The following is a 13765-nucleotide window of genomic DNA, read 5'->3' on the forward strand; positions in this document are numbered from 1 at the left end:
AAAGTGGCATAAATCTTCTAATCTTAATTATTTTAGGACTTAAAAAATATGTTTTTTCAAAGTCACATTTGAGAGCACTTATAAAGAAATCTACTGTCAGCCTTTTAACTCATCCCAAGTTATAGATTTTAACAGAAAGCCCACCTCTGACAAGGCAAACAGCCAATCATAGTTTAGGATTTCGGGGTGGGCCCTGGGGTGGCCAATTGGATTTCAAGGGGTGCCAGTGCCACCCTTGGCCACCCCTCTGGACACGCCACTGTACGGGGGAAACTTATTTTGTAACACAATAGTTCAGAAGCTATTAAGATTATGAGTTTTGCCCATTTAAGGACATGACTGACTTGATTGACAGGCAGGAACACTGTAGCTGTTGGCTATAGGAGGCTCAAAGCCTGTCACTTTACCTCACATTAGCTTGACAGAAGTTAGGTTGAGTTCGCATTTCCAGTATGGCTCCTTCTGAAGATTGACTTATAAACAGCACTTCAAAAACAGATGGATGACGTCACAGATACTACGTCCATTATTTATACAGCCTATGGTATCACCTGCTGCCTGGGGTGTCTGCGAAGTCAGCCATTTCGCAAGCTAACAAGATACCAGCTTCCGCTTTAAAAGGAACTGGATCATGTGTTTTTATTAAAACAAACAGACTTTTCAGGACTTTCTGTCAAATTTGTCCAAAATCAAAAAGTTGGTCAAGCCCGCTCTTGACTCTGTCGGTTCGAACATGGTCAGAAGTGTGCAAAGTGTATATATCTCTTATATTTAATATATTTTATTTTATATTTATCTTATTATTATCATTATTACTATAATTACTATTTTATTGTATAATGCACATTGTTGTATTCTCTATCTATCTATCTATCTATCTATCTATCTATCTATCTGAAGCCCCACAAATTTTATTTTTATTTTAATGTTCATTTTATTTTAAATGATTTTATTATGATTCACTCTAAGTTGTTTCATATTTTTGTATTGTTTTCTTCCTGTCATCTGGGTTGTCATCTAATTATGCTGCTTAGAATAACCTAAAATATTCAACATTTCTGTTCGTTATCTGGACATATTGAACATTTGCCTGTTGCCAATGCCTCGCGGGAAAAAGGAAAAAGGAAATGAATTGAACCGGATCCGGACCCGTTCACAAGGCTGGGGAGTGTCAGCTGCTTTCTGTGACTCGGGTCAAAAAGCTCAGCCTAGCAATAAGGCCAATAGGCTATCAAACCGCTCTTTATTTAGCTTTGTATTCATGCCAAGCGGCAACCTCCAGTCTAAAAATATGAGTCCAATGTGAAAGTGCTAAAAACTGCAGTTCATCAAGGATCCGCTTGAGGCTGGCTCTGGAAGTACAGGAAACCACATACACACCAATTCAAAAAAGCCGATCTTTACAGCAAAAATAAACATGTTTACAGCCTGGTACAAAAGACGAGTGTAGTCTGGATAGCTCATTTCTCGATCGGCACACACTGTACAACGGGCGAATTTTTTTCTAACGCAGCAATTTCGAAGATATTGAAATTACGAGTCTTCCAATGAGAGGCACAGCTGAATTGATTGACGGGGGGAACACCGTAGCTGTTGGCTAGGAGGCTCAAAGCCCACCTCTTTACCAGTGGCGGTTCTAGACCAATTTTACTGGGGGGGGGGGCAGGCTGGGGCCAATGGTGTTGTCAGAGGGACACATTCAACCCAGACAAAAGAGATTGAGAAGGGCGAGGACCGGCTGAGAACAAACTGGCAAAACATCAGTGCATCCCTTTATACTTGACATATATACTACTGTGTACTAGATCAAAATGCAGACTGACAGCAGCTGTTTGGCTGTTTACACTCAACATGAGTCCCTTAGCGCTCTAAGGGACTGAAACCAAGTGCCACACGCATGTGTTCCGCCTGTAACATCGGCGCAATACCGAAGCTTTTTTAATTGTATAATATTTTTTTGTGTGGAGGGGGGGCAGAGGGGGTCCAGGTTTAGTTTTACAGGGGCACTGGCCCCTGTTGGCCCCTCCCCAGAACCACCACTGCTCTTTATGTCACAATCACTCTGCAGCAGCAATATGGCTGCGATTTACCTCAAAACAGCGCTTCAGAAACAGATGGGTGACGCCACGGATACTATGTCCATATTTTATACAGTCTATGGTTGATTGCTGTCCTATCCATCATATAGGATCATAGACTGTATAATTTATAGGATCAACCTTATTCATGACATTTATTTATCTACAAAAATAAGTTTACAAATTTGAGTCTTTCATCCAATTGATTCATTTTCGTTCCAAGGAGTCGGTTCTTTAATCCGACTCGTTTTGGGTCGCCCATTTACTACCGCATACTCTCTTCCTGTATATGTTTGTTGGAGAGATTAGGGTTAGCCTAGCTCGTGGAAACTCTTTAAAAATGCTAAAAATTAAGTGATTCATGTTAAAAGAGAAGCCGGGGCTGATAACTATGGGTTATATTAGCAGTTTGTGGTGATGTTGGTTGGACAATGAGACTCAGAGGTTGGTGTTAAAGTAATCTAAGCTGCATGTTCATGCTACCAAAGACTGGAGGAGTCTCTGTCGGCAGCTGGTGTTGCTGATTCACTTACAGCAGAGAGATAACTGGATTACAAGACTGAGAGAGCCTGATCTCCCCAAATATGTCGTGGTTCAATCAGGTCAATCAGGCCTCGCTTCAGCAGCAACAACAGCAACCCACTGACGGGTTCACACTGACTCATAACCCCGGATTCAGGGGTCCATCGGAGGGATCACCGTCCATGGCTGTACAACACTGGACAGGCTTCCCCGGCACCCCCAGCCCGGAGGACTTTCCATCAGCTCCACGGGGTGTACTGAACCCTCTGAGTCTCGAGAAGCTGTCCTGTTCTTCTCCCAGTACAGGTCACGTAGGAGACCCGGAGCCTATCTCTTATGTGAGCCTCCAGGAGCAGCGGTGCGTCCTGAGCTGGTACAAGGGCTGGACCTCCAGTCAGAGGGAGCGGTTCATGCAGGATCTTCTGGGGAAAGCTGTGCCTGGGAAAGTGTGCACCCTCCTAGATTCACTCAGTACTCTTCAGGTACTTTCTTGTCTTCCTCTTGATAGATAGATACAGAGAGTGATTTAATGTCATTTGTTGCAGGGCTGTTACCTGCTTGGCTATGATAGTGGTTATAGCAATAGAGATCTGTTATTTCTCGATAGCAGACCGTTGTTAGGAAGAAAAACCTGTTGTTAGGGATGCATCTGTATTATTTCCACTGATGGTGAAGTAAAACAAGGTAATCAGGGCTGCATGAATCAGTGCTGCACATGAGTTAGTAGTTCTATATTGGAACTTTTTGTTCATCAGTCTTCATATACCACCACATCCCATGCCACATCCCAATACTACATAGTGTTGACTTCATGTGCCATCTGAAATGTTGTAAATGTCTATGTTGCAGTGTGCCTATCAACAATGAGCAACCTCCAGTGTTTGGGAAAGAAGCAAATGCAAAAAAACTGCAGGACCTCAGGTCCACTTAAGGGTGGTTGTAAAAGCCAGTTTGTGTTTTGCACTGTTAACTCATGTCTCACTCAGCAGTAAGAAAACACCAAAACATTATCATAGTGAAAGTTAAAAACACAAACAAACATGAAATGTACGCACAGGAGGCGGGCGGAACGGCATTTGATTGGTTTCATAATTTGGCTCCTGATGGCAGGGATTGGATGGTGTTTTACCAGGTTTACTCCGGCTGTAGATAGTAGCTTTTTTTTCACTCTTTTTTAAGAACACATTATGTATTGATTTCCATCGGAACATAAAGATCATTTTAACCTGATCTAAATCTGACTACCAACCTTGGCTTTAATCAAACTCACATTAAATGATCCGGACAGTAGCCGCAGTGCGCTATTGAGAAATAACAGACTGTTCCCATGGAATACTGACCAATCAGAATCAAGTATTTCCAACAGATTTGTAGTAATCAGCCATAACTACCTCCTCACTTTACATCATCATTTACCTATTGTCTCTAAAAAAAAATAACTCTAACTCTCTCTCTCTCTCTCTCTCTCTCTCTCTCTCTCTCTCTCTCTCTTTATCCTGACTAGGTAAAAGACAGACTACCAAACATCTTTGAATGCCAGCTGCGCCTGTGGACCCAGTGGTTTGTGTCTTGGGGGGAAGAGGAGAGGAACCATTTCCTTCACTTGCTGGAGGAGTGGGACCCAGTTTTTGTTGCTCACTTTTACAGATGTGTAGCTGGCACAGCAGGAAGAGACTGAGCAGTATTTACATTCTGATATAAATGCAAGTGAAAATAAAAACATGTGCTTCAGAGGTTATAAGTTGTGGGTAACGTGTTAGGTTGAAGATAGTTGTCTTGCAGGAGAAGTGTGTGTGACTGTGATAGACCACATTAACATGGGGGCCATGCTCTTCTGATGTCACAGTTAGAATAGGACGCTCCAGTGCTAATGTAATGTCCGACAGCTGGGTTACAGGTTTGATTGTATGCAAGTGAACGCTTCCACAATGATCAGCAAATAAGAAGACAATAGACTGTGAAAATCCTGATGGACAGCCAGACATATTTCCCACAGATGGACTAATATATTTGAGAGCAAATGTCAGGGATAAACCACTCCTGAGCAAACACAGCTGTAAGCTAGGGTCAGTTGTCAACACTGTAAAGCTGTAGCATAAGCATTAAGCTTCTTCCTAGCTTAACCATAAAATACAATTAACCTTAAAAGTAACCTACACAACTTTTAACCTAGAACACAGCAGTATGACCTGATAACAGTAGTTTAGCTCCATACCCCAGTTGTGGCATCAGAGGATAATGTCCTCCATGTGAATTGGATTTACTGTCGAAGGTTAACCATTTCATTGTGAAAACAGAGGCTTCATTCAATAAAAGCTCTTCTGTTCTGTTCCTCTAACCAGCCTCTCAATGGCATAGTCATCGTTCAGTTTTTTTAAACAAAGAAGAAAAAATGAAGAAGAAGAAATAAAGAATGTTTTGCTTGGTGCTTCTGTTATGGTTGAAACTGTCATTGGGATTTGAAATTAACTCTCTTTAACTTGCAGGATTAAAATGTCCTTAACTTGGCTTAATGACTGAACATCCAGGATGACTTTAAAATGAGGATAAATCCTTTTTTCAAACTTGAACAAATAAAAAATAAAAGTTTTGTTATTTATCTGATGTCATTTTATTGTCTGAATACTGTCACTGAGAATCCTTAAAGGAACCTCCTTAAAGGGCCTTCAATGCCAGGAATGATTAAGGTTTATCTATTTAGTCAACTGATCCAGGACCAAGTAACACTATTGGAGCCTCATCACATGGGAAGATAACCTTAGATCCGTCCCATGTTGTAGTCCAGCACTATGGCTCATTTTGTAATACCTGCCAGATGAGAAGCAGATAGAGGCAAAGGATAGTAACCCAGTAATGGTCACCAAAATCTTGCATTTTCCCACCAGTGGTAAGTTAGGTGTTATCTTCAGATGGGACTACTCTTCTGTAGGCTGAGTGGATCCATGGTAATTTTCACTTTAAATCAAGAGATGGCACAAGAGACTGAACCAAAACTGACCAAAATTAAAGCTATACTTGAACTATCTTAATCTTATCTTGAGGCTTGCACCAAAACACCACAGTAAACTACATTTCCCAAATATGTATATATATATATATATATATATATATATATATATATATATATATATATATATATATATATATATATATAAACTGTATATACATTATCTAAGGCCAAGCTCTTAAAACTTTGATGACAGCACTTGGGCACTATCAGGGTCACTTTTGCAGATTTGACAGAGCTTCTCCAGAGCCACACAATGCATTACACCCATTTAAGAAGCCAGAGATTGTATTCAGGGCGAAGGTGAAGGAAGTGAGGAAACACTCTAATATAAATTGCGATGTGCATTTTGGCTTGTAAAAGAAAACTACCAGCCAGCAGCTGTGTTTTTCCCAAGTTGCTAATCTCCTGCGCGCCTCCTGTTTTATCGTTTAGCCTAGGAAACTCTTGGGATTTTCACAGCCCAACAACCTTATTGCAAAAAATGAAAAAGAAATCCTCAACAATAACAAATGGTTTTAGTTTTGTCTGCAGATACTTATGTTGCCAGGTCATCTATGAATCACAATACACATTCCCAAACCACAACTGCAGAAAATGTAAACACCGCTCCCTGCCAACTGGCAACCCACAACATGCTTAAAGGGGTATGGAGCTATGAGTATGGAGCTTCTCTACAAAGTCCAAAATATGACCTAACAGCAGGTTGTGACTCTACAAAACATCAGACACTAACTTTATGGGTGGATGCATAATTCGGCAATACTGATTTGTCTTCCGAAATATGCATCCAACTGTTATTCAGCTACAGAGACAGAGTTTTAAACTGTACATTGCCGTGGACAGCTCTACTATGAGCGGTGCGCGTTCCCGCGAGGTGCATGCAATTCTCAGCGTGCAGGCGTTTCTCGGCACAACACCCGCAATGTCTTTTCAAAGTCCTGATGCTTATAATAATGTCACGATTCTAGGCTAGAATCAGAAGTATCTCCTTATTACTGAGTCCAAGTAGGAAGTACAATTTGATGAGGCTGTCAAGTAGGTCCATGATGCAGTGAAATGGCCAAAGGGGAGCTTGAGTTTGATTTCTCACAGTTATGTCTTTAAAAACTCGAAATTTTTAAGTATTTCATGGTATTTTCTCGAAAATCTACGACTTTTTAATCTCAGAAATTTTGAGTTTTTCTCGAAAATGTATGACTTTAAAAACTCGAAAATTTCGAGTTTGATTTCTCATAGATTTGCGACTTTATAAAAATCGAAATTTTTAAGTTTTTCTTCTCGAAAATGTACTTCTTTTTTTTCACAGTGGCCCTACTACGTCGTACTTGACTCCTGTATTTTGGAGGAGATCCAGCGCGCCATCGTGTGTCTAAAGCCAAAGATCAACACCTACATTCAACAGCAAGACAGTTCACTGTATCTGACTTATACATGGATAAAACCACAGACTGGATAAAACATATAAAAAGAAAATAAATCAACCACACTGCAGCAGTCTAAAGCAACTGTATTTAGACAGAAGTTCATATACGTGCAACTAATACAGCTCATAAGTGAAGCGTCAAATATGCAAACTTCCGGGCAAAAATTCAAGCGAAGCAGGAAGTTATCTGAAGCAAACCCTCACCTGGAAGCCTTGGTTTGTGGTACTCTCGCGAGACTTTAGTTGAGGGCATGATAGTAGCCGTGTAACTGTAACATAGTTCACATTGTTGCAGCTCGATGAAGTGCGCGGTATAATTTATTAACAGCTGCACACACCAGCCGTGACATTTGCCCTGTGTCGCTTCCTTGTAGAAGTCCGTCAAACTATCACTGGGACCTGGACCTGGAAAACCAGATCCAGCTTTCTGAAGAATAAGGTATCGATGTTTTATGTATAATTTAGCTTATTCTAAAGATTTGAATGTTTTCCATGTTAACTATCAGCAGTTTTATAAATGATGTGCAAGTCTTCAAATGATGCCTGATCTTGTGGAATCCTCTCTGCCTTAAAGCTTGGGCTTTAACAGAGTCGCTGTCGTTATGAAAGCTTCTTGCTTTGCCACATTATCTTGTCGTGTCAAAATTCAAAGTAAAAACAGAAAAAGAGGTGTCTCAAGGAATGGGAAAAATATTAAGGCTTGATCAAATCAAATTTCCATATAACCAAAAGAGTATATGTATGTCAAAATAACAAGTTAAACCAGACCATATGGTAATAAAGTTTGTTTAGAAAAAAAGTGAAAGAGCTTGTTACATAAGGGCTGTATGAGAAACTGAAGTTAACTGCTGATAATTTAGTGATTTTATTGTGCTGTATCTGTCCTGTGACGTTTCAGTTTCTTATTTTAGCTCAATTGTTTAACTCACCACTAAGAAATGCTTAATCACTGATACTGTCCATATCATTTAATCAATGTGAAGTAACAATGACACATCACAACAGTTGTGCAATACTAGAAACAACTCCTCCAGATTTCAATTGGACTATGGACAATGGGTGGGGACGCACATTTTCCTTTTATGCAATCCTGTTACTTCTTTCTTTCATATTTCTGCAGACCACTGCTCCTGCAATTGATCTGAGTGTTGTTGCTTCTTTTTTCTTAGAGAAAATGGCTTTGTCTGGCTGGGTGTGTGTAGTGACAGGTGCCTCCAGAGGTATTGGCAAGGGAATATCTCTCCAGCTGTCAGAGGCTGGAGCCACCGTCTACATCACAGGGCGACAGGAGAGCACCCTGAAAAAGACTGCAGCAGAGGTGAGATTTTGAGCAGGGATTTTGTAAAAAGGTTAAATGGAAAAGAAAAACTCATGTCAATTTACAAACTCTTGCTTGTTCTGGTTCTGGTTCTGGCACCTTAGAGTTATGATTCAACCTGCCTTCAATCCATGTCAGGTGCAAGACTAAAACAAAATGTATTGCTGCACTTTTAAGCTTTCAGTTGACTTTGTTTTTAAAGCCTGCGTCTGGTGTGTTTGTTCTCAAAACAGGTAAAGGAGAGGGGCGGAGACTGTGTGCCCGTTATCTGTGACTCTACAAAAGACAAAGACATTGAAGATCTGTTTGAACAAATCAAACGTGAGCAGAACGGCCGGCTGGATATCCTGGTTAACAATGCCTATGCTGGAGTACATGTAGGTTTACTGCAGTGTCGTGAACAGACCATGGCGTACCACAAACCTGACATAGTAGAATTTGAGGAAACAGTAAAGTTGATTACACAGACTCAGACTGAGAAATTGTTGAATTTAGTCATATGCACTGTGATGACCTTTCTGTCACCCTGCCAAGTTTGCAAGGCATGGTTATGTAATCTCCTGATAGATGGCCCTAAAGACTACAATGGAAAAACACATCTTGAGGAAGTCTTAAGCCATTTTATTTTACATTTCTGTATCCCAATTTTGTTTATTATCTGTTCAAAAGTATTCAAATGAATTGATACTTACTAAACCTGTTAGGCCTGCACTCAAAGCCGGCTCTTTGAAAGTCTACAAAGAGTCCACTAGAGGTCCCTTGAGTACTGGTTGAATTTTGGGCTTCAAACAACCTGTGAATGTTAAATCCATAAAGTGAAACTACTGACGTCTAGTCTTTTAGATTCTGCCATTCATTTGAATAGTGCATCCTGTGTGACCCTTTTGAGCTGTGCTCTAAACATGACCTAGAGCATGAGCCCAGTCAAATTTCCCTCAAGGAACAATACAGTTTTTCCTTATCCTTTCCTTACCTGTTATTCCAGGACATCTTTGAGAACATGGGGAAAAAGTTCTGGGAAACAGACCCGTCCATTTGGGATTCAGTCAACAATACAGGCCTCAGGTATGTTTTTTGCTTAGTCATGTTACCTAAATCATCATCAACAAACTGCTGAATCATCTACTGGTGTCTGGCAGAAGATATCCTGGTATGAACTATTACTCAACTTGTTTTTTTCCATGTTATCTATGAGTCAGGAATTTTCTACAGAAGTGGTAGCTTTTCCAGAATACATACTGTAGTCCTATACTGTATGTGAGGGTGTTGTTCAACATAGTGATACATTTACAAACTCAAGCAGAATTAATTTGCCATTTGAAAGTGATGTTTAAAAGCCATGCATCAAAGGATGTGACTAATTTCCAGTGTAATGTGTTTGGCAGGGGACACTATTTCTTCTCAGTTTATGCATCCCGGCTGATGGTGGCTCAAGGTCAGGGTTTGATAGTCACCATTTCATCTTTTGGTGGGCTTCATTATCTCTTCAATGTGTCGTATGGTGTCGGCAAAGCAGCTGTAAGTTCTTCTCTATTTATATAAATGTGATCAAGGACCGTATCTCCTTTAACCCGAGTACATGTGCTGTGTATTTAGGTCAGCGTGATAAAAAACCTGTTTTGTTTTGTGGTATGTTTTCAGTGTGACAGGTTGGCAGCAGACATGGCGGTTGAGCTGAAACGTAGAGGAGTGGCTTCAGTCAGCCTGTGGCCGGGCGCAGTACAGACAGAGTTGGTGTCTGAGTTAGTACTGGCAAAAGAAACTCCACAGGGAATTGATCCTAAGGTAGACTACCATCTAAGAGCCAGTCCATGTCCATGATAGCTACTTCTGTTTTTCTTTCTTTTCTTCTTATTCTGTATTCTTTCAGCAGTTTAAAAATGTGTTTGCTGATGGAGAAACCACAGAAGTGAGTGGGAAGTGCATTGTCAACTTGGCACAAGGTAAGATCTTAGTGTATACACTGTATTCACATGACAGACATTTTCTTCGGACAACATGCTCAGGGTGGGAAGCTCAAATGCCGAATCCGACTTGTACTGCAAGTTGTGTTTTTGGGGCATTGTTTCCTTTTATTGGTTAGGAAAGCTGGAACAGGAAATGTGGGGAGTAGAGAGTGGGAGAAGACATGCAGCAAATGTTAGAGGCCGGGAGTGGAACCTGCAACAGCTGCAACAAGGATCTAGCCTCAGTATATGGGGCACACACACTTAGACCGCTAGGCCAACAGCTCCCCATGTTTAAGGTTTTTCAAAGGGTATAAACATATAGGAAATTGACAGATGATTTACCCATCACCTTTTCTCTATTGATAAGTAATTGAAAAAACTGTAGATAAAGAAAATCTAAAAGGAAATGAGGGTGTATTTTAAGTGTACCAACATATTTGTTAACCCACCAGCTACTGAAAGATATAGCTGATGCAAGCTTATATATTATTTAGGGCTGTCAAAGTAAGCATGCTAACGTCTCAATACAAATCCAATATAACGCCACTCGTTTTTTTGGCGTTCAATTAACACAAGCATGTTCTGTAATTATGACCCTCATCTCACCCCGTGGGAAATGAGGAAGCAGAAGAGGATAAAGAAATTGGTGTTTTGCATGGCGAGTTCAGCTTCAGAGCCCTGCCAGTTATTTGCATTTAGCCAAGCACACAGCTGATGCACAGCACCTTCATCCTCCTCCTCACCAAAGTTGTTCAAGCATCTATGTTGCAAACTAAAGAAACCCTGAACTTGAACTATTGCAAAGGTGGTCCGTCCCCCGTCCCCCCATGTAAGTTAAGACACAATTAACTTGTGTGAGATTATGTGTTTGAAGTAAGAAGCTGTGTGAAGAGTGATGATAAATTTAACTTACCAATGTACTTGTTGTTGCTGAGCTGTTTGCAGTGGCAGACTTCTTTCCCCAGACTGATTTGATATGACATGAGTGTCCCCAGTGTCACTTTTACTACTGAGAATGAATCACCATTGTTATGGGGTTTTCACCAATCAGAATCAAGTATGTCTCACACCCAGGTAATATTTCATCTTAGTAGTCAACTAAAAATACACTTAGATGATGTTACACAACACAGAAGTAGTACTACATTCTTAGCCAACAGCAGTGTTCCTTTCCTATCACATTAACATATAAATCCCGCTGTAGCTAACAATAGAGTCAGAAAGAAATTAGTGCCTCTGCTTTTGTACTGTGTGAAGCCTAAATATCAGCTATGTTGGTAAGGAAGTGGTCAAAGTTAACCTTAGCTGTTGTCAAACTGTTGCTACTGATAAAACAAACATGATGCTTGTCATGAAATGTGGCCTGATATCCTACAGAATTTCATTGTGCATTGTATATTTAGTTTCTGCTCAGTTGGGAAGCAGCAAAGTGGTACACAGCTATTAAACTCCTCCTCTTATAGGCATTTTGAAACCTGTAATTCAGCAGTACATCAAAACAGCTTTTAAGCTCCCACTCTGAGTGTGACAAAAACGACAATGTGAGAATATACACCTGAGAGTCAGATAGTTAATGGAGACTGATATCCATACTCAGTAATCCTGTGCTACTATTTGATGGGTACATGATTGTTGAGTGTTCTTTCTTTTAAGCATCCTTTGTTTTTCTTTTTGTTACTCAAAGACAAAAATCTGATGGGACTGACTGGGAAAGTACTCATGACCTGTGACCTTGCAAGGCGCTATGGGATAAAAGATACTGATGGTAAGTTTGCATTATCTTAAAAGGTCTTTTTTCAGATTTTAAATTGAAAATCAGCATCATTCTTAAACTGTGTTTATCTTTTCATTTCTAGGGCGGGATGTTGCTGACTACACATCTATAAAATTCCTGCTGTCTCAGTCCACATATCTCTCCTGGCTGTCAGTTGTCATGCCGTCATTCATACGTGTCCCACGCTTCATGCTCACACTGGCTCATGGCCGCTTCTAAACATTTCCTGTATAAGCACTGCAGTGGCCATATCTTAGCTTCAAGGGAATGGTTGACTAAAGGATGACACTAACAATCCAGACTAATTATACTTTTGAAGGAGTATTGTGTAATTTACTTTTATAGACACTATCTTTTTTTAGCTCTATGATGGACTTAGATGAAGTAAAACATGAAGGAGGCTAATTTGTTTTCTGTGTTATACATAAATACCAACGTCAGCTGTGAGTGAAGCCACACAATGTGAAAATGGAATTCATATTACTACATGTCATTAATAACTATGCTAAATCACAACTATCTGAACATGAAGATGGCACATTTAAGAAACATATGCATGTTTGATTATTTTTGCACATTTGTAATTTTTGTATTAAATATATATTCATAACAGCACTGTTACATTTGACATAAAATCATGATGTTTATGTTGCAGAGACTAAGAAGTCAAAATGGTTTGAATAAAGAAATATTAACCCATGCCTGTCCACACTTCTCATTAGTTTATTAAGTAAAAATTCAAAGCATCTCCACACTTATTTATACTAGGGCAACTCAAAAAAACAGAATACCATGAAAATGTGGAAATGCTGGCAGATAGGAGAAATAACACCTTTTCTTAAGAACTACTTCATTTAGCATTAACATTGAATTTACTTTCTATCTGACTGGTACAGTGTATTGATGTACAGCTGCCTTATTTTCTGTGACTCAAAACATCTGTTCTGATCAATCAGCATATCACTCAAACAGGTTGACTGAAACATTTGATGTGTACTACTCCATCATTTACATATTGTTTACAGTTTAAAATCACCTTTCAAGCTTTCAACATAACTGGATCACAGCAGTGTTAATGTCAGGAAATGAAACATGGACTACTTATGGTTTTAAAAATAGTTAGATAGAGCTAAATGTACATGGCTTTGATTTACCTAACATTTCATTTACTATTTAAAAACAAAAGGGTCCAATTAAAATGTTATATTGTTTTTTCCTGTATGTTCTATTACCTAACTTGGAGGATTATATTCAAAGCTACTAAAGACAGTATTGATGAGGTAGTGTGGACTTCATTATCATTTGTCAACTGAAAAAAATGGTTAAAGCTTCTGTTTAGAGTGGATGTGGTTAAGAAACCGACTGAAATAAATACGCCCTACAAAAGAAAACAAGACCATCTGTTAGAAGATGTATTTGCATTATAATTATTAATACTGTCAAAAGGAAGCAGGATGAGACTTTCATCAGAAAACACCTCTTACAAACACATTGGACAATATCACCAGAGACATAAGAATGTCATTTTGCCCAACGGGGTGTCCGTGATTGATGCTGGCCAAAAGTTCTCCACTGCAGCTTTAATTACAAACACACCACATCCATGTATCTCTGTGTAAAATATCAATCAATCAATCAATCGATCAAGCTTTATTTATATTGCACATTTCATACAAATCAAATGCAACCCA

At 39.6% G+C, this 13765-nt stretch overlaps 2 protein-coding genes across 3 annotated transcripts; both read left to right on the forward strand.

Annotated features, from left to right (window-relative positions):
• Positions 1-2325: 2325 nt before the first annotated feature.
• On the forward strand, positions 2326-5199 carry c15h14orf119 (chromosome 15 C14orf119 homolog). Its single transcript, XM_034703437.1, has 2 exons — positions 2326-3082; positions 4105-5199. Exons 1-2 carry the CDS (start codon positions 2663-2665, stop codon positions 4276-4278), a joined length of 594 nt encoding a protein of 197 aa, XP_034559328.1. The 5' UTR covers positions 2326-2662; the 3' UTR covers positions 4279-5199.
• Positions 5200-7257: 2058 nt separating this feature from the next.
• Positions 7258-12773, forward strand: dhrs1 (dehydrogenase/reductase (SDR family) member 1). Of its 2 annotated transcripts, none has more exons than XM_034703905.1 (9): positions 7258-7472; positions 8203-8351; positions 8585-8728; positions 9337-9416; positions 9737-9869; positions 9993-10136; positions 10222-10294; positions 11985-12065; positions 12157-12773. In XM_034703905.1, the coding sequence occupies exons 2-9, from the start codon at positions 8208-8210 to the stop codon at positions 12291-12293; spliced, it is 936 nt and encodes a 311-aa protein (XP_034559796.1). In that variant the 5' UTR covers positions 7258-7472; positions 8203-8207; the 3' UTR covers positions 12294-12773. The 2 variants fall into 2 exon arrangements, with proteins under 2 accessions (XP_034559796.1, XP_034559797.1); XM_034703906.1 differs by having other exon boundaries at positions 7261-7472; positions 10225-10294.
• The last annotated feature ends 992 nt before the right edge of the window (positions 12774-13765 follow it).

This window comes from Notolabrus celidotus, chromosome 15 (assembly GCF_009762535.1).
Source record: "Notolabrus celidotus isolate fNotCel1 chromosome 15, fNotCel1.pri, whole genome shotgun sequence".
Lineage (NCBI taxonomy): Eukaryota > Metazoa > Chordata > Actinopteri > Labriformes > Labridae > Notolabrus > Notolabrus celidotus.